At 35.4% G+C, this 22,866-nt stretch overlaps 1 protein-coding gene across 1 annotated transcript in view; it reads right to left on the reverse strand.

Moving 5' to 3' along the window:
- LOC128239095 (BTB/POZ domain-containing protein 6-B-like) overlaps window positions 1–22,866 on the reverse strand; it is a 37,356-nt gene that overhangs the window by 9,309 nt on the left and 5,181 nt on the right. The window contains exons 2-3 of the mRNA XM_052955558.1: window positions 21,689–22,248; window positions 6,004–6,063 (exon numbers count right to left, since the gene is read on the reverse strand). Of these exons, the coding sequence (XP_052811518.1) occupies window positions 6,004–6,063; window positions 21,689–22,237 (609 nt within the window). The 5' untranslated portion in view covers window positions 22,238–22,248. The remainder of the gene's footprint in view (window positions 1–6,003; window positions 6,064–21,688; window positions 22,249–22,866) is intronic.

Raw genomic sequence — 22,866 nt, forward strand, 5'->3', positions numbered from 1 at the left:
CTTGTACTTGTAAATGTAGTCTTTGTATAAGTTCACGTAACTTGTACTTGTGAATGTAGTCTTTGTATATGTTCACGTAACTTGTACTTGTGAATGTAGCCTTTGTATATGTTCACGTAACTTGTACTTGTGAATGTAGTTATTTGTATATGTTCACGTATCTTGTACTTGTGAATGTAGCCTTTGTATATGTTCACGTAACTTGTACTTGTGAATGTAGTTATTTGTATATGTTCACGTAACTTGTACTTGTAAATGTAGTCTTTGTATAAGTTCACGTAACTTGTACTTGTGAATGTAGCCTTTGTATATGTTCACGTAACTTGTACTTGTGAATGTAGTCTTTGTATATGTTCACGTAACTTGTACTTGTGAATGTAGTCTCTGTATATGTTCACGTAACTTGCACTTGTGATTGTAGTCTTTGTATATGTTCACGTAACTTGTACTTGTAAATGTAGTCTTTGTATAAGTTCACGTAACTTGTACTTGTGAATGTAGTCTTTGTATATGTTCACGTAACTTGTACTTGTGAATGTAGCCTTTGTATATGTTCACGTAACTTGTACTTGTGAATGTAGTCTTTGTATATGTTCACGTAACTTGTACTTGTGAATGTAGTCTTTGTAGATGTGCACATAACTTGCACTTGTGAATGTAGTCTTTGTACATGTTCACGTAACTTGCACTTGTGAATGTAGTCTTTGTATATGTTCACGTAACTTGCACTTGTGAATGTAGTCTTTGTAGATGTGCACATAACTTGCACTTTTGTGAATGTAGTCTTTGTACATGTTCACGTATCTTGTACTTGTGAATGTAGCCTTTGTATATGTTCACGTAACTTGTACTTGTGAATGTAGTTATTTGTATATGTTCACGTAACTTGTACTTGTAAATGTAGTCTTTGTATAAGTTCACGTAACTTGTACTTGTGAATGTAGCCTTTGTATATGTTCACGTAACTTGTACTTGTGAATGTAGCCTTTGTATATGTTCACGTAACTTGTACTTGTGAATGTAGTCTTTGTATATGTTCACGTAACTTGTACTTGTGAATGTAGCCTTTGTATATGTTCACGTAACTTGTACTTGTGAATGTAGTCTTTGTATATGTTCACGTAACTTGTACTTGTGAATGTAGTCTTTGTAGATGTGCACATAACTTGCACTTGTGAATGTAGTCTTTGTACATGTTCACGTAACTTGTACTTGTGATTGTAGTTGTTTGTATAATTATGTTCACGTAACTTGTACTTGTGAATGTAGTCTTTGTAGATGTTCACGTAACTTGTACTTGTGAATGTAGTCTTTGCATATGTTCACGTAACTTGTACTTGTGAATGTAGTCTTTGTATATGTTCACGTAACTTGTACTTGTAAATGTAGTCTTTGTATATGTTCACGTAACTTGCACTTGTGATTGTAGTCTTTGTAGATGTTCACGTAACTTGTACTTGTGAATGTAGTCTTTGCATATGTTCACGTAACTTGTACTTGTGAATGTAGTCTTTGTATATGTTCACGTAACTTGCACTTGTGATTGTAGTCTTTGTACATGTTCACGTAACTTGTACTTGTGATTGTAGTTATTTGTATAATTATGTTCACGTAACTTGTACTTGTGAATGTAGTCTTTGTACATGTTCACGTAACTTGTACTTGTGAATGTAGTCTTTGTATATGTTCACGTAACTTGTACTTGTAAATGTAGTCTTTGTATATGTTCACGTAACTTGCACTTGTGAATGTAGTCTTTGTACATGTTCACGTAACTTGTACTTGTGATTGTAGTTATTTGTATAATTATGTTCACGTAACTTGTACTTGTGAATGTAGTCTTTGTACATGTTCACGTAACTTGTACTTGTGAATGTAGCCTTTGTATATGTTCACGTAACTTGTACTTGTGAATGTAGTCTTTGTACATGTTCACGTAACTTGTACTTGTGAATGTAGTCTTTGTATATGTTCACGTAACTTGTACTTGTGATTGTAGTCTTTGTATATGTTCACGTAACTTGTACTTGTGATTGTAGTCTTTGCATATGTTCACGTAACTTGTACTTGTGAATGTAGTCTTTGTATAAGTTCACGTAACTTGTACTTGTGATTGTAGTCTTTGTATAAGTTCACGTAACTTGTACTTGTGAATGTAGTCTTTGTATATGTTCGCGTAACTTGTACTTGTGATTGTAGTTGTTTGTATAATTATGTTCACGTAACTTGTACTTGTGAATGTAGTCTTTGTATATGTTCACGTAACTTGTACTTGTGATTGTAGTTGTTTGTATAATTATGTTCACGTAACTTGTACTTGTGAATGTAGTCTTTGTATATTTTCACATAACTTGTACTTGTGAATGTAGTCTTTGTACATGTTCACGTAACTTGTACTTGTGAATGTAGTCTTTGTACATGTTCACGTAACTTGTACTTGTGATTGTAGTTATTTGTATAATTATGTTCACGTAACTTGTACTTGTGAATGTAGTCTTTGTACATGTTCACGTAACTTGTACTTGTGAATGTAGCCTTTGTATATGTTCACGTAACTTGTACTTGTGAATGTAGTCTTTGTACATGTTCACGTAACTTGTACTTGTGAATGTAGTCTTTGTATATGTTCACGTAACTTGTACTTGTGATTGTAGTCTTTGTATATGTTCACGTAACTTGTACTTGTGATTGTAGTCTTTGCATATGTTCACGTAACTTGTACTTGTGAATGTAGTCTTTGTATAAGTTCACGTAACTTGTACTTGTGAATGTAGTCTTTGTATAAGTTCACGTAACTTGTTCTTGTGAATGTAGTCTTTGTATATGTTCACGTAACTTGTACTTGTGAATGTAGTCTTTGTATATGTTCACGTAACTTGTACTTGTGAATGTAGTCTTTGTAGATGTGCACATAACTTGCACTTGTGAATGTAGTCTTTGTATATGTTCACGTAACTTGTACTTGTGAATGTAGTCTTTGTATATGTTCACGTAACTTGTACTTGTGATTGTAGTCTTTGTATATGTTCACGTAACTTGTACTTGTGATTGTAGTTGTTTGTATATGTTCACGTAACTTGTACTTGTGAATGTAGTCTTTGTACATGTTCACGTAACTTGTACTTGTGATTGTAGTTGTTTGTATAATTATGTTCACGTAACTTGTACTTGTGAATGTAGTCTTTGTATATGTTCACGTAACTTGTACTTGTGCAATGTAGTCTTTGTATATGTTCACGTAACTTGTACTTGTGCAATGTAGTCTTTGTATATGTTCACGTAACTTGTACTTGTGAATGAAGTCTTTGTATATGTTCACATAACTTGCACTTGTGAATGTAGTCTTTGTATATGTTCGCGTAACTTGTACTTGTGATTGTAGTTGTTTGTATAATTATGTTCACGTAACTTGTACTTGTGAATGTAGTCTTTGTATATGTTCACGTAACTTGTACTTGTGATTGTAGTCTTTGTATATGTTCACGTAACTTGTACTTGTGATTGTAGTCTTTGTATATGTTCACGTAACTTGTACTTGTGATTGTAGTCTTTGTATATGTTCACGTAACTTGTACTTGTGAATGTAGTCTTTGTATATGTTCACGTAACTTGTACTTGTGATTGTAGTTGTTTGTATATGTTCACGTAACTTGTACTTGTGAATGTAGTCTTTGTATATGTTCACGTAACTTGTACTTGTGATTGTAGTTGTTTGTATATGTTCACGTAACTTGTACTTGTGAATGTAGTCTTTGTATATGTTCACGTAACTTGTACTTGTGAATGTAGTCTTTGTATATGTTCACGTAACTTGTACTTGTGAATGTAGTCTTTGTATATGTTCACGTAACTTGTACTTGTGATTGTAGTTGTTTGTATAATTATGTTCACGTAACTTGTACTTGTGAATGTAGTCTTTGTATATTTTCACATAACTTGTACTTGTGATTGTAGTCTTTGTACATGTTCACGTAACTTGTACTTGTGAATGTAGTCTTTGTATATGTTCACGTAACTTGTACTTGTGATTGTAGTCTTTGTACATGTTCACGTAACTTGTACTTGTGAATGTAGTCTTTGTATATGTTCACGTAACTTGTACTTGTGAATGTAGTTATTTGTATAAGTTCACGTAACTTGTACTTGTGAATGTAGTCTTTGTATATGTTCACGTAACTTGTACTTGTGAATGTAGTCTTTTTATATGTTCACGTAACTTGTACTTGTGAATGTAGTCTTTGTATATGCTCACGTAACTTGTACTTGTGAATGTAGTCTTTGTATATGTTCACGTAACTTGTACTTGTGAATGTAGTCTTTGTATATGCTCACGTAACTTGTACTTGTGAATGTAGTCTTTTTATATGTTCACGTAACTTGTACTTGTGAATGTAGCCTTTGTATATGTTCACGTAACTTGTACTTGTGAATGTAGTCTTTGTATATGCTCACGTAACTTGTACTTGTGAATGTAGTCTTTGTATATGTTCACATAACTTGTACTTGTGAATGTAGTCTTCGTATATGTTCACGTAACTTGTACTTGTGATTGTAGTCTTCGTATATGTTCACGTAACTTGTACTTGTGAATGTAGTCTTTGTATATGTTCACGTAACTTGTACTTGTGAATGTAGTCTTTGTAGATGTTCACGTAACTTGTACTTGTGCAATGTAGTCTTTGTATATGTTCACGTAACTTGTACTTGTGCAATGTAGTCTTTGTATATGTTCACGTAACTTGTACTTGTGAATGTAGTCTTTGTAGATGTGCACATAACTTGTACTTGTGAATGTAGTCTTTGTATATGTTCACGTAACTTGTACTTGTGAATGTAGTCTTTGTAGATGTTCACGTAACTTGTACTTGTGCAATGTAGTCTTTGTAGATGTTCACGTAACTTGTACTTGTGCAATGTAGTCTTTGTATATGTTCACGTAACTTGTACTTGTGATTGTAGTCTTTGTATATGTTCACGTAACTTGTACTTGTGAATGTAGTCTTTGTAGATGTGCACATAACTTGTACTTGTGAATGTAGTCTTTGTATATGTTCACGTAACTTGTACTTGTGAATGTAGTCTTTGTATATGTTCACGTTACTTGTACTTGTGAATGTAGTCTTTGTAGATGTGCACGTAACTTGTACTTGTGAATGTAGTCTTTGTAGATGTGCACATAACTTGTACTTGTGAATGTAGTCTTTGTATATGTTCACGTAACTTGTAGTTTAGCATGTAGTTGTTTGTGTATGGGCACATTCTTCGGAAATTTGCATGTAGTTGTTTGTGTATGGGCACATTCTTCGGAAATCTGCATGTAGTTGTTTGTGTATGGGCACATTCTTCGGAAATTTGCATGTAGTTGTTTGTGTATGAGCACATTTCTCGGAAATTTGCATGTAGTTGTTTGTGTATGGGCACATTCTTCGGAAATTTGCATGTAGTTGTTTGTGTATGGGCACATTCTTCGGAAATTTGCATGTAGTTGTTTGTGTATGGGCACATTCTTCGGAAATCTGCATGTAGTTGTTTGTGTATGAGCACATTTCTCGGAAATCTGCATGCAGTTGTTTGTTTCGGAGCATATTCCTCGTAGTTTAGTATGTAGTTGTTTGTGTATGAGCATATTCCTCGTAGTTTAGCATGTAGTTGTTTGTGTATGAGCATATTCCTCGTAGTTTAGCATGTAGTTGTTTGTGTATGAGCACATTCATCGGAAATTTGCATGTAGTTGTTAGTGTTTGAGTACATTTCTCGTAAGTTTGCATGTAGTTGTTTGTGTATGAGCATATTACTCGTAATTGTGCATGAAGTTGTTTGTGTATGAGCATATTCCTTGGAAGCTAGCATTTATATGTTTGCTTATAAACACGAACCTCGTACTTGAGCATGTAGTTGTTTCTAAATGTATAAAACATAACTTGTACGTTTGTATGTACTTCTTATGAGCATGTACCTCGAACGTAAGTATGTTGCTGTTTGTCTTTGTCTGAACGCACTTACCTCGTATTTGAGCATGTAGTTGTTTGCCTCGGGCACATTTTTGTCCGACTGCCAAGAATCCTGCAAAAAGACAACCATATTAGTTTATCATTAGTACTTAACAGTTATGATTGTGAACATAACGTTGTTCTAGTTGTATTGATAATATTGATGATGACGGTGATAATGATAATGATGACGCTGACACTGCTACAGTTGTTAGATACTTTCACTGTCCAGCGAGTCTTTTTTTAAGCTGGACAAAGTCCATTATATATATTATGAATATTATTCCATAATAGTATAGTTCAATATTGGTGGTCCGGCTGGTGCAGTGGTTATCGCAGTCGCTTCTCATCAAGTCGTCCCAACGGGTTGGCTTCTCGGATTGGGCGTTATGTAAGTATCATAAACATAGAGCCCGTCTAAAATCGCAGTCCAGTGGCCTATAACATGACCTAGAGCAAACTACACTGTGATTCAGGTGGCAGTGGTCCCCTTTCTTTTTTTTAATGTATCACCGGTATAAACTTTTAAAATTTTGATGGAAAATACCTACGGTATTAGCCCATAAGTATCAAAACCATACAGCCTACCTAAAACCGAAGTCTAGTGACCTATGCTACACTGTGGTATATGTGGCAGTGGTCCCCTTACTCATGTTTAATGCATTACCGCTTCAAATCTGTATATAGAACGGGGCTGATATTCACTTAATTCAACCAAAATCCCACAGACTGCCCACAATCGCAGACAAATAAACTAAACTACGATGTGGTATAGGTGACAGTGGTCCCACTTTCCTTTTTAAGGTATTACCGCCAAACATGGTTGAAATAATGTAAGAACGGCCCTTGTATCCACTTAAATGAACCAATTTCCAACAGACTACCTAAAATCGCAGACCAGTGACCTTTGCCATTACCTAGGGCAAGGCCTAGGCTACACTGTGGTATTAGTGGCCGTGGTTCATTTTCGCATTTCAGGGTTTTTTCTCCATACCAAGAATTCAAGTGGTACAAACGTCCTCAAAGTAGCAGACTTTATATCCGCAATTCACCTAACCTTGCATAAACCCCAGGGCATTCGTATGAAACTGTGATATGAATGTTATTAATATATAAGAGTATACATTTTTAACATTGAAACACTTTTAAACACGCTTTGGTAAATTTCCGGTGATTCAGTGCTGCACAACATTCAGAAATTGTTAATATTCATTTATGTTCTATTGTTTCCGGAGTAATGGACAACCTGGTTTCACTATGTATGGAAATAATAACAACACTTGTTTGAATTGAAATAAGGGCATTTATTCTAGAATGCCGGAAGTTTAAAGTTATTTTTCCATATCTGGACAGCTAAAAAACCGCCATAATGTAAGAACAAATATAAAATATAAAAACAAAAGGAATAAGAAAAGAAAAATAAAATAAATGTAAAAGTGAGGTGAGCCAATAATGTCTTACGTTGTAGGGTAGGAGGAGAGGAGGAGGTGGTTTTCCAAAAATTTTTAGCGTGGTTCTGCTTTGAATCTGAACGAAGAGTGATGGAATAGGAGTGCCTTGATTGGCTGATATTAGACACGTGGTTTAAAGTTTCGGTCACATGATTTAAGACGATAAGACAATTGGCTCTGACGTCATTGGTCTAAATATACATCTTATTAATATCAAACAAAGACATAAATACTTTTATATGTTTATAAAATTCATTTATGTTCTATTGTTTCCGGAGTAATGGACAACCTGGTTTCACTATGTATGGAAATAATAACAACACTTGTTTGAATTGAAATAAGGGCATTTATTCTAGAATGCCGGAAGTTTAAAGTTATTTTTCCATATCTGGACAGCTAAAAAACCGCCACAAGGAACGACCGCATATACATCTTATTAATATCAAACAAAGACATAAATACTTTTATATGTTTATAAAATTCATTTATCAGTTAGTATATGCAAGAGTTCAATTTTTGCGAACTACGGAAAATAGAGCCTGCGGTTGATGTAGCACGCTCTATTTACTGTACATTTTCAAAACTCGACTCTTATTATTTGTTACATTTGTCAGATTTTATCAACGTAAAATTAATGAACAGACAATTTGAAAACTACTCGATTGTCATTGACCCTCTCTAAATACAAACACCAAGTTTAATTTTGCTACCTTTTACTACTGACTGAAATAATTATACTCATTTTTTTATGCATTCGTCGAGCCGATCTACGTAAACATGATGAACAGCAAAAATGAAAAATCCTCGATTTTCATTGGCCCTCACCTCACAAAAATGAGATCAGAAAATATTAATGAATCACTAAGTTGAATTAAAAAAAATAATATATTACCAAAACTTTACAACTTATAATACTGATTGTCCATTGTTTAAAATTTCAATAGATACGTTTGTCAATAAGTTTGTCAGTACGTGGATTCATAAAAAATGTTTAAAAATCAATCATTTACGAGGTAGTATAATTGTTAGTGACTGCCAATATAATGCAAGTTAAACTATTGATAGTGTACACAAACCGTTTTCCTGTCCATCCTTTTCAAGAATCACAAACTTGCACTACTAAGCATTGCTCAATCTCTCCTAAATCAAATACCTTTCCTATCCAGGTTGAAAAGCAAACACGGATCGATACTTATTAATAATGAATCCGTTACCAAAACAGTGAGCACATTGTCATATCAGACCACTAAACAATCACTATGATTCAGATTCATATCACGGAGAGATACATGTATTAGAACCAAGGTGTATGGGGCATTACATTTACCCAGCAATCTGGTGATTCCACAGATCAGAACATTCCGAGTTTATCACTTTTATGAATGAGGTGGTTTGCATTTATCGAAATATATCGTTTAATGATGGTTAAACTCATTTATGAATCAATGGGATTTTCTTTCAAATCATATAACATATTGATCGACATCTAAAGTATTTGCATATCAATCAAATAATTTCAATAAAAGACTACAGCAAGCGTTGTTGAATTTTACAATAACTCGCTATTAAACAAGAGTGACAAGTTTCAATTAATTATTTATATGATCATGCCAATTGATGATTAAAGGAATCGGCCTTCACACCAAAGTGTTGTCTTGGCTGTGCTGTGCACAATGTGCTATAAACTCTTCAATGTTTTGGTATAACTCTTTTCAATGTTTTGGTATAACTATTACTTAGAAATGTATTACTATATAAGTATAGGGATTTAGGATACATTTCCTGCATTGTTGTACGATAGATAAGTCAAAACCCACGTTTGTTTTCATTTTATTAGCTTGACTATTCGAAGAATAAGGGGGGGGGCTATACTACTCGCCCCAGCGTCGGCGTCGGTGTCGGCGTCCGGTTAAAGTTTTAGGGCAAGTTGGAATTTTCACTTATAGGTCCAATACCCTTCATTCATTTTGCTTAATACTTCACACAGTTGTTCAGAGCCATCACATAATGAGGTTAGATAACTCCATATTATCCTTTATACAAATTGTTGCCCCTGATCGACTTTGGTACTTAGGTTAAAGTTTTAGGGCAGGTTGGGATATTTATAAATAACTTCTATACCCTTCATTCAATTGACTTAACACGTCATACAGTTGTCCAGGAACACCACACAATGAGGTTACATAACTCCATATTATCCGTAATGCAAGTTATGGCCCCTGATTGCTTTGGAACTTAGGTTAAAGTTTAAGAACAGGCTGAAGTTGTAGGGCAAGTTTGGATGTTAATAAAAAAACACTTCTATACCCTTCATTCAATTGACTAAATACTTCGCGCAATTAATGACGACCATCTTACAATAAAATTACATAATTCCATTTAAAACCTACATACAAATTATGGCCATTGATTGACTTTTTTCTTTAAATTTCTTTCGACAGGCACATTTTTACAAAGGAAAAACGAGTTTTTAGAATGACTAGTGTCATCGTTTGGGCGGACATCGTCTAAGTCACCTTATGTATCGAATAATTTTAGCTAGGTTTGACACAAATTCACCAAACTTGGTATATAGGAATAGTTTATGGAGACCTTTCATGGAATTGCGTTTGAGGCCCCTAGGAACAAGGTCAAGGTCAAAGTTACTATTAGAAAAATGGTTGGTATTGAATAACTTAAGTAAGTCGACATATTGCGAACAAGCTTTTCATGAGATTGTGTTTTGGGTCCATGAGAGTTATGGTCAGATTTTTATTTTTTATTGCTTTTGACAGGCACATACATCATTATTGTATTCACTTCTTAGTCAAAGCGGCATAGTCGAGCGCGGTGTCTTACGTCAGCTTTTGTTATTTTACTAGTTCCCGAGTTGTTTTTTCATAATTAAATGTAAGACTGAATAGTGCACAAATATCATTGGATTTATTGAATCAAGCAGTGTTATCGACTATATCAACTAATGTACGTACGAATTATAAAATAGGTCAAGTCTAATGGGAGAGTACCATGGGGTTATGAAACACCAGAAATCCGTGCTATTTTGCGTGTAAATTGGCCAATAGACTAAATAATATTCAGTAATTAGACCACGCTCACACTAATCCAACCAATCGGAATTCGCTATTTCATTGCTCCATTTATCATATACACGCTGTACCGTCAGAAGAATATATACAACTCCTAAAACACGATTTTCTCGAGGCAAAATGGATCACATTTGATGAACAGCATGGAACTGTATTCATAGGCCAAGAAAATTAATCTGTAATTTATCTGGCACCTTTTTTAAATCGTCTTTCATGGTTTAATAATAATCATTGAATATACTTTGATGGTTGTAGTTATCTGGTTCGTCTCAATGAAACCTTAATACTGTCAACAGCGGGTATATAAGATAAAGAACAATGAAAAACGATCCAGCGCCAGTTACAAATTGATTAAATTGATGGTGGTCAATTCCGACTAAAAGTGTAATATGAATAATCACACAAGTATAGTTATCTAAACCCTTACTCAAAACTATTATTTAAGAGTAAGGAATGCACCTATAGAAGGTTTACCCCACCAGGTAGGGGTCGGGGCATGGTGTGTTTGGCTGGAACTCATAGGATATTTAGACAACCTGATGATTGCGTAAAAACGTCTAAGCATACTGAAGGTCCAAGGATGGCGTTCTCAACCTCGACCGTGGTGTATCTTCCGATGTATAAATATCAAGTCAACTTTATCACCAAAACAGCCCCTCCCCCTGCACCAACCACTGTACCATATTTACGAAAAACAATCTTGTGCTTGATGCTGTTCTCATTTTAGATTTTTTTTACTTATCTCTATTAGCAGACAGTAGCGTTGGTAACAGTAATTCAATGGCAATAAATATACATCAAACAACAGTTAATAATACTGAAAAAATCATTACATCTTTTCCCACAAGTTACAAATCAAACTTAAAGATTCAATTCAGTTTTTCGACCATCCGTTTCAAAACCATTCCGTCCATGGACTCGTAACGGAATTCCGATATGGCAATTCCAGTTATGGCAAATAGGTTTAACTCCTTGCCTTGCAATGTGTACGGTTAACATTTATTATCTAACCATAGAAAATTCGTGACTGGGCCAAACCAGAATACGCATTGTCCAGGGTGAGGAATCACGTGACTTCAACAATGAGTAAAATTATCATTTTAGCACATGTATGAGTTTTTAAATATTACTAATTACTAAGAAATGTATACAAAACAAAGACTCACGGCGCACACAGCGTTGCATCGTTCTACAAAATCTCGTCGAATCGAAATTTTGGCCAAATATTCCATCGTTAATATACAAGCAAATCCAAACTAGTTCACACTTGTTGAAGCAGAATATAGCATAGTCTTTTGTAGACTAAGAAATATTTTCCTATATTTTCTCTAAAAAATGTTATTTAGAAATTACTGTCACTTTCTGGCTTGTTTACATCGGTTTTGAACCGTGGTGACACATGTGAGAACCCTGTTGAAGTCACGTGATTCCTCACCCTGTTGCCTGCGGTATATAATGTTAAATGGTATTTGTATTTTATAGTCTTTAGATTGAAGAACAAGAACCAAATCTCCTTGCTTTAGTACATGTGGTCTCAGTCGGATAGACACTTCGTGGACGTATCTATGACAAATATACCCTCGGTACGCTCGGGTATATATGCCATAGATAAGTCCACTCGTTGTCTATCCTATACATGTATTTAGAGTTCTCTAACTTACAGTTGGACAACGTGCACGTGCAGTAGTAAACCAAGTAGGCGTTGCAGGGGACACGACCATATAGGTCACCACTAGGTTCTAAGCAATCGCAAAGTTGGTCCTAAAATCGCAAGAAAACCCTGTTTTTCGATTGGGTCTGGTTCTCACTAGAGTGAAGATGGTGGAGTACGACAAAGAAGTGTGGTAGGGGGCAAGCCCACAACATATTGGTCACCACTCTGGGAAGACTCGTTAATGCGTTCAAAGCACTCGCAAAGTTGGTCCCAAAACGCTACAAGTCATCATTTATGTCCAACCCACCCGTCAATTATTTTGGGTCATTTATTTGTAAAATCTGTTACCATGCATTTCATACACACAACAGATTTTTGGCATTCTTGGGAAAATTTGCGGGTGCAAAGGAGTAAGCGTATGTGTGCGTGGTCGCTACAACGCCTTCTACGTGGTACTCCGCCTACATCATTGTAGTGAGATCCAGGCTCAGCCTGAAAGGGGGGGGGGGGTTGTAGTGAGCTTTGGTAAACATTGCGAGTGCTTTGAACGAGTTGGCGAATTTTCGCGGCGTTGTGACCTATCTAATGGTAGGTGGGCGTCTCTCCTTTAATGGCTACGAAATAATACTTCGCCTACTTCACTATAGTGATTACCTCCAGAAAACGGGTTTTGTGGCGATTTGGGGCCAACTTTGCGAGTTTTTTTCAATGAGTTATTAAAACGAGTTTTTCCACAGTGAGGACCGCGTACTTCATTCAAGTGAATACCAGTTTCAGTCGAAACACGAGTTTTGTCGCGGTTTGGGGTCAATTTTGAGGCAATCTCATTAAAATCATATCGTGACGTTCATTTCATTTCATTACGTTATGTTTGTCACAAGTTTAATTTGTCACACTGTTTGTTTTCATTTATAAAAATGTCTTTCAGTGCAGATGCCAAAAGGTGGTTGAACTATTTTCAGCACACATTTAGGTGGTTAAACCAAAATAAAATTACCATGAAGGCTCTTGTACAGCAAAGGAATTGTCAGTAAATTAAAATACCACATTTAAATAATGTTAAAGCAGAAACCATTGCAAAAATATGTTTTTGAAACTTAAACGTCCTAAAAAGTTTCAAATTCTCGCTTCCCACATTTGTAAACAACAGACTGGCCGAAGTTTTCATTCAATAACTTTTTTATTCCGTAGCCTAGACGCATGAAATAAAAAGCCGAGTGAGGCATGGTAATTGTAGAGCCGAATGCCCGTCATGATATTTTTGAAATATATACTTTATACCACTTACCAGGCGAAAACAGGTTCCAAAAATCCTATTTCGTCATGGTTTCGCCGCCATCTTCCATATCAAGCTCCAAAACCTCACTTAAACCCTTGCAGATTCGGAATACGTGTATCCCCCTGCTTAATACATACTCTTGAAAGAACTAGCCATTTTACAGTTGTGTATGTCAACTAGAAAACAGCCGGGAAAACTAGTTATCACTGTATACAGTGCTCTTATAGATCTTACTTTTTGTAATTTTATGCATTAATATAATAAGAAACATCTGCTGTCAATACTTGTTCCAATATTGTACCTATCTAAAACTACAGGCTTTTATTTTCAGGTAAGCAGCGCTCTGTTATGTTTTAATGTTATGTTTGTCTGCTATTTATGTCGGAAAATAGCAATTAGCTAATGTTTCTCGACTTTAAATAAAGAGTCTTGTATCTTGTATGAACATTACTATTTCAAAAGTGTTGGTTATTTAAAAGCTGTTAGTGATCCCAAAGTGAGCGAAAAATATTTTTCCTAAAAATCAATATTAAGGAGGAAGATGCTTTTACAACTTATCTACCTGAATCACTTTAAAATCATTTGAAGCTGTAAATATAAATTTATTGTAATTGATTTTGGATATTTAAAAAATGACCGGTTAGCATGTTTGACACTGGCAGCCTCAAACAATTCAGGACTTCATATACATTTTAATTTCTTTATCTAATTTTGTTATAAATATCACAGTAAATGCAATATCATGTGCTTACCGAAATGAACAGTTTAAGTATTTGTTCAGAATACTATTACGGTCAAGGAGTTGTTTTATGCATTCCTTTTTATGCTTTAAAGAAAAAAAGAAGTCAAGGTTAGTAGAAGTAGTAGGTTTATTCGGTAAAAAGACATGAACATTACACTGCACGTACATTTTCACTTATTTCCATTGTGGTCCTTTAACATTATTACTCTGCATTCATAGCCTATTACACTGCATTCATGGCCTATGTATTGCAACAGAAGACTTGAGATCATAATGTATGGAATAAAAAAAATGCCATTCAAAATGGCAATACTGTAAAGCAATATTAATATCACAATGAGATCTGATAAGATATAAGGAAATACGTGTGAATAAGAACCCTACATGCTAATAAAAATGAAATTATTATGATAGCTAAAAATAAAAATTTATTCTATTAATATCACAATGAGATATGATAAGATATAAAGAAATACCTATGAATAAGAACCCTACATGCTAATAAAAATGAAATTATTATGATAGCTAAATATAAAAATTTAAACTGATCTTTAAGACTGTAATAGGTACTGTTCGATGGCAGACTTGAAATGGTTAGGTTTTGAAATATTCCTTATATTTTGAGGAAGACTATTCCACAAATTTATGCCATTATTTGTGAATGTCTTTGCCCCAAAACTGCCAGCCTTAGGCTTGGAGAAACGACCAGTGTTAACAAAGGTAAAACTATCCGCAAAATGATCAGACACTGGCTGAGCTACCTTATTAGACCTTGTACAGCAACCGTGCACATCACTTAGCGGTTTAAAATGTTCACCAAGATACTCAGGGACAAGGCCATTCTTTATCTTATGGACATGACAAAGCATAATTTGCTCTATCCTTTTTGACATGGGTAGCCAACTAAACTTAGAAATTGCTCTTGACCAATATGAGACATGTTATCCATCTTTAAAACAAACCTGATCATCTTATTTTGGGTAGTCTGGAGTTTATTTTTAAGTGACTGAGTAAGACCTGGATACCAAAAGGAACAAGCATAGTCATAGTGGCACTGTATAAGGGACATAACCAAGAGTTTTCTAGTGTGCATATTTAAGAATTTACTTTTTCTGTATAAGAACTTCAACCTGGAGTTTGCCTTACTAATATCTGACTTGGCTATGGACACACCAGCCAGACTCTGATCTATTTTAGCACCTAGGTACTTGACAAAACTTGATGGAGTAATTGGCACCCTATTACAAGACACATTAAGCTTGGGATTAGACTTAAGTTTGGGTTTTGAACCAAACAATACTGATTCTGTCTTGCCAAGGTATAGGGACAGTTTGTTGTCCACTAGCCACTCACTAATGAGATCCAGGTCGCTTGAAAGAATGGATTGAATTTCTGATATGCTTTTACCAGCTACTAAGATGCCCGTATCATCAGCATAGAGTAATATTTTATTGTTAACCACAGCGGCCATATCATTAACATAATTAGAAATAGAAGAGGGCCAAGGATGGAACCCTGAGGGACACCACATGTGACAGTGGCCTCGGAGGACAATGTGCCAGATACGTCGACAATCTGATGGCGATCTGAGAGATAGGATTGAAACCATCTAACAGCGTCAGCATGGAGACCTATAGCCTCAAGTTTCATCAGTAAAATACCATGATTGACCGTATCGAAGGCCTTCTGAAGGTCAAGTAGAACCATTCCAACCATTTTACCTTCATCCATCTTAAAACGAATGTAATCAGATAAATGGGTAAGACATGTGTCTGTGGAGAAGCCACGCCTAAAACCGGATTGGTAGCTGTAGAGAAGTTGTTTATCATTTAAATAACCTTCTACCTGATCATATATGACCCTTTCAAATATCTTGGAAACAATACTTAAAACTGAAACAGGCCTGTAGTTCCCAACCTCAGTCTTGTCACTTTTCTTATAAAGGGGAATAACCCTGGCAGACTTGAGGTCATCAGGTACAGACCCCTGGATAATGGACAAGTTCACAACATGAGTGAGGGGACAAGATATGATAGAAGCACTATCCCTAACAAACCTAGCAGGAATGCCATCTAAACCTGAAGCCTTATTTGCACTCAGTTTATTTAAATGTTTTAAAACTTTATTTTCAGACACAATAGCAAATGAGAAGCTATGATTAACACCTTTATCAATATAATATTTGCTAACAAAACTTTTACCATACTTATTCAAGCTTATTGGAAGTTTTTCAACAAGTTTGGAAGCAACTGTAGCATAAAATAAGTTAAACTTTTCAGCAACTGTAAGCTTATTAAAAGTAATCTGTCCATCAATTTTAAGACCTATGCTACTTGATGAAGAGTTACATTTCTTAGAAAGAAGACCTAATTGTTTAAGTGTGCTCCAGAGAGATTTAGACTGTTTTTTGTACTGTTCAAGTTTTTCTGAAAAATAGCATTTCTTGGCCTTATGAATGAGAAACTGAGTTTTATTACGCAATTCCTTAAAAACATTAAGATTATTTTCAGTTCTATTTTTCTTAAAAACATAAAAAACTTTGTCTCTAGCATCAATACTATGTAAAATGTCAGGGGTTATCCAAGGCTGTGTACGTTGCTTAAATCTAACTTCCTTAACAGGTGCAATACCATCAAGAACATATACAAAAATAGATTTAAAATTTGTCCAGGCTTCTGACACATTGTCACTGAGTAGAACACTACTCCAGTCTGTAGATAAAAGACATTGTTCAAAATTTTCCTTACTGTAGTTTTTTAAGGATCTGATGTGAACATTGTTATGTTTACCAATAGACATAGTAGTTTTCTTTGAAGAATTAAACTCTCCTTTAACGGCAGAAGAAGTGAGATCGGCAGTTAAGGGGCTTAAGCGGAATAAATCGGCATGCCCTATCGACAATCTATTAAACGAGTTTTTTTATTGAAACTATAGATATATTGGTTGGTCATTTAACCGATTTGTTTAATGTCGTACTAGATAGTGGTCACTTTCCGTTGTCCTGGTCATATGGCTATATTGTCCCAATATATAAGAAAGGGGATATGAATGACACCAATAATTACAGGGGCATAACTCTTGTCAGTAACCTGGGCAAAATATTTACTAGTATTTTAACCAAACGAGCTGAAACTTGGTTCGAAGACAATAATCTTTATCAGACGCACAATTTGGGTTTAGAAAAGGGTCCAGCACAGAAGATGCAATATTTGTCCTTCATAATCTTATTGAAGACACACTTTGTTCGAAGATGAGGTTACCTTGTGCGTTTATTAACCTTAAAAAGGCATTCGATCCTGTTTATAGGAATGCTCTTTGGTATAAGCTTTTTAATAAGGGACTTGACGGGAAAATACTTCGGATATTCAGAGCAATGTACTCTGTGGTCAAATCATGTGCAAAACATTGCAATTCCTTCTCTGACTTTTTCGACATTTCAATCGGCCTAAAACAGGGCCTAAATAATTCACCGATATTATTTGCGTTGTTCTTAGACGACCTGGAAATATATTTACAATCCGATATTGGGAGTGGATTGTCACTGTATGATTTATGAATTATGATATTGTTATTAGCTGATGATATGGTCATATTTGGTAACTCTCCAGAGGACCTACAAACTAGTTTAAACAAATTATATGAATACTGTCACACTTGGGGTTTACAAGTTAATACTGTCAAAACTAAAGTGGTAGTATTTCGAAAGAGAGGCCCAACAAGACCCAACGAAACTTGGTACTATAATAATGAACCCCTGGAGATAGTCGACGATTTTAATTATTTGGGTGTTGTTTTTAACTATACGGGATCATTTGTTTTAAACAACCAGTATGTAGTGGGTAAAGCACTAAAGGCGATGAACGTATTAACCAGAAATATAAGTAAATACGATGTCCCACCTAAAATAGCGTTACAACTATTTGATTCCTTTGTCGGGTCTATTCTTAATTATGCATGTCCGATATGGGGGTTTACGAAGTCCAAGGACCTGGAAAGAATACACCTTAAATATTGTAAATTTCTACTTGGTGTCAAGCAAACAACGTGCACAGCAGCAGTCTATGGCGAATTAGGACGCTATCCATTACATATTACCCGATATTTAAAAATAATTAAGTACTGGTTCAAGGCACAAGATTCCAATAATATATTGCTTACATCCCTTTATCGTAAATCCCTTCAGTCGTGTGAACTTGGACGCAAAAACTGGGCATATAATGTTAAAACATTACTAGAGGGATATGGATTTTATGATGTCTGGTGCAACCCATGGAATTATAATGTTAAAACATTTGTTCCGCTATTTAAACAGCGCCTTACTGATACATTTTTACAGAAGTGACGTGCGGATATTACTAACAGTACAAAACTTAATACTGTATTTTTACACCTCCATGATAAGTTTGAAATCGCCAGTTATTTAAATTTGCTATATAATAAGACATATAGAAAATATCTTACCAAATTACGTGTGTCAGCCCATTGTTTACGTATTGAAACCGGAAGATATGGGGCAAATAGACTTCAAAGAAACGAGAGAATATGTTTATTGTGTGATGCACAGGACATTGAAGACGAATTTCATTTTGTTTTAAGTTGTAGTCGTTATAACGATCTAAGGATACAGTACATTAAACGATATTTTAGAATTAGACCAAATATGTATAAGTTTATTGAATTACTCAACTGTTCTTGTAAAACAACTATTGTTAATCTTTGTAAATACTTATTATTTGCTAACGATAGACGTAATACAATCATTAATGATATAAATGAGTAACCACCTTTATCACCATTTACATTTCCACTATTTAGCTATTATTTTGTGGAATCAATTACTTTATATTACTATAATTTAGCTTATTGATACATTGTTAACATTCTCCATATAACAATATGATATCTACAGTTTATTGTTTACTCTATTATCTAAAAGTACCATCTTATACACGTTGATCACATATTATGACATTTGTCTTTTCTTTGTACGAATACTGTAACGAGATGCTTGATGCATAAGTTGAAATAAAATCTGTTCTGTTCTGTTCTTTCTTGCGTGTGCAATAAACAACAGAATGGTCACTAATAGATGAGTCAATGACACCACTATGTGTAATTCTATCAACATCTGATACCAAGACTAAGTCTATGCATGTAGCGGAAGTTTTACAGATTCTTGTAGGATCTTGTATAAGCTGTTTTAAATGAAACATATTTGTGAATGATGATAATTGATCAACAGGATTACATCTATTAAGTATATTAACATTAAAGTCTCCCAGGATAACAGATTCAGTTCCAACACACTAATTCCAGCACTGTGAAAAAGTTATGTTGAGTTGGTGGACGATAGATGGTACCACAAATAATTGGTTTACTTTTTGGCAAGAGAATATCGATCCAAGTGGCCTCTAGTTCGGAGTGAGTCATATCATCTCGTGGATTGAAGGCGAGATCCTGTCTTACGTAGATACACACCCCGCCGCCTTGACGATTTCTGTCCTTTCTCCGGATGACATATTTAGGAATATGTACCTCAGTGTCTTCCACCGAATCATCTAGCCATGTTTCAGAGAGGCATACACAAGCTGCACGTGTACGGTTGGGAAGGAGTCTCACCTCATCTAACTTTGGGATCAGGCTGCGGACGTTAAGGTGAATGAAATGTAAGCCACGGTTCTTAAAAACCTGGTACTGACTATTCACCGATGACTGGTCAGTCAACAAGGAAGGCTGACCGCCCTGAACAGTAGGCCCTGGAGAAGGATGGAAATCTCCACAAAGTAATAAAAATATAGAAGCTGAATTCTTTGTGTAACAACATCTAAATAAGCTGTCCTTTCTTCTTGTTGGACTAGTGTATGAAGATACAAAGTTCTCATAAAATATCAACTGTCCCTGAGAAACATTTATAGTTGACCCTTGATGAAGCAAGTGGGTGGGGAATATGTCATTGTGTAAATAATGATCACCGATCCGAGTACAGATGATAAGGTTATCAGCTTGAGTTAGGCTTACCTATGTTTTGGTCTGTCTAAACCAATTTTTTTTCTATTTTGATCGTTATATGTGACCAGATATTTGTTCGCATTTGATGTTTTTTGGTCAGTTTTAGGTAAAAAAAGAATTTGAAACATCATTTTGGCCCAGACATATTTCTGTTGAGTTAAGCTGTCTTCGACAGCTTCACAGTCAAATGATGATTTTTTTTAAAAAAAAATCAAAGTTAAGTTTTTATTCCAGCGAGAAAACAACATTTCACCTCGTCGGTTAGAAAATTACAAAACATGTTTTCCAACAGTGGCTCTTCCTCTAGGAAATCAAAAGTTATTATTGACAACTGGGAGTAGGATTAGTCTCAGTGTGAAGCCATTGCTTTTCATTCCAATGTCCACCCACAAAGTAATATATTATTACGCAATATTATAGCTACAAGTATCAGGTACACATATTATATTGCATAATTAATGAGCAAGTTGTTGATGGAATGATGAACATTGACTTTGACACATTGGTTGTCAACAGTTTCGAGTTAGAACTGCCCGTGTAACTGCCCAGAACCGTGCAGAGAAAATGACACCCCGAAATTGATTACTTCAAACACTCTCTTCCAAGATATTGTCAAATTTCGTCATTATTCATGTATGAAAGGAATACCATGCTGCTTCACAGCTCTGTTCCTTTACTCCCAAAGTATAAGAATATTAATATTGATGAAGAGTTAAAAATGTAAAATTGTTGATAATTATGACAATTTATGTGTCCAAAATACTGTTTCAAATGTTTGTAATGATGATGAAGACTTGCATATAAGTGATTATGGTTCTTTCATTTTCAAAGAAGTAACATTTTAAAATATAATGGAGTTCATTGCCACTTTCGTTTTTGTTACTTACATTGCAAGTTCATTCATTTCTTTCAATATCATGCCATCGGCCCTTTACAGCCGGTAAATGGTTATTTCATAATCTGAAGTTTATTTGAGGCTGGATTAACATGTCTGGAATTGAAATCAATGATTCTTCGACTTTATGATCATTTTTGTAAATCCAATAATTGTTACTTTCTTCAAACCTTCTTTCATGTCCACTCTATATCTACACCGCCGACAAGCAGATATTGATTCACATCTGATTATCGTATTCGCCACCAATAACGCTTCAATAATGCTGCTTCATTCGATACCCGTTTTATTTTCATTTCTATAATTGTACCGTACGTGCCCTCGTCTTATACCGACCTATAGCATAGACTGCAACAAACTTTGTCCACTTAACGGTGGAACATCAGCTGTTTAGCATACAATGGGCATTTCATTATATCTTAAAATAGTCTCATGCCAATCATCCTCTCAATGCAACATCGCGGAGAACAGTATTCCCTTGCCAACCGTCACCTGCAGTACTTTGATTTAAAACAGAGACTATCAATTACATGTTAAGAATGACACCCTTATAGACTCATTAATGCTACTATGTACACTCACCCCTCGGATGTCATTCGGCGGTGTCGGCAAACGGACAACAGTTCTTCTGCTCTCAGTGCCCGACTGGCTTGAGTCCCTTCTCGTACTTTCGCCGTCCTGCCATGTTTGGTTAGGGCTACCGGTCTCGGAACACGTGGGTGTGATAAACGACTGACGCATCTGTGACGCCTGCGATCCGTGAGACACCGGTGTTCCCTGAGTGGCGTCTGTTTCCGGTCCAGACCTCCGACTGTGAGATTTTTTTAATGCTGAGTTAACGGTCACATCCGGATCTGGTGTCGGAGTCGCCTCCGCGTTTCCCTGATTCGGTGAGACGGTGAGAGTCCGAAGCAGCTCCCGATCCGCACTTGGAGTCCGCAGACTTTGCGCGCGACTTCTGTTGGACATACTGCTGTTTGGGACTAACGGTCCTGTCGGAGCTGGTGATACGAATTTAGTGACGGTTTGATTGGAAGAATGGCGGCTTGTGTTCTCTTTGGCGCCACCTTCGATCTGTGAGGCTCGACTTTGGCTGATCCGCTCAGCTAAACTCTGGCGGCCCTGCGACATGGGTTGTGGCACTGAAATTACGGCCATATTCTTTCATAAAAACTTTAACAATCTGTTATAACCATTATTGTTCATGATCCTTGTAACATTGCAATGTATAATGTTAAATTAAGAACAAGAATATCATTATACGTATACTTTTTAGGTAAACGGAAAATTCTAAAAATGGATATTTACCTCAAACTTAATGAAATACTCTCTTAGTACCGTTTTAAGTCACTTTGTTAACCACACTGAAGTCAATTACGCAGTCTAAGTTTCTCAATTTTAAGCTACTTTTCCAATATTTAATATTTGCACTGCGAGGAAATCGATCCATTTGTAAGGTGAGTTCGATTAATTCGGAGAAGGTTTATGTTTCAAATAGTTAAGCACTAACAATTTGTTGTTTACACTTTAATTGAGCATTAGTTTGATATCTCATCTGAGTATCATGCAGATACTAAAACAGACCCGACAAAGACACGTGCCGTTCGTGTCATACATTTGAAAGAGTGCCTCCTTCACCCTAAACTCTAAACACAATATTTATATGTGACAAAGATTCACACCATTTCTGGAAAACACAAGGCATTATAGTTTTTATTCGAAGAATATAATTAAGAATTATATTAATAATTTGACATAAG

Source organism: Mya arenaria, chromosome 6, assembly GCF_026914265.1.
Source record: "Mya arenaria isolate MELC-2E11 chromosome 6, ASM2691426v1".
NCBI classification, from domain to species: domain Eukaryota; kingdom Metazoa; phylum Mollusca; class Bivalvia; order Myida; family Myidae; genus Mya; species Mya arenaria.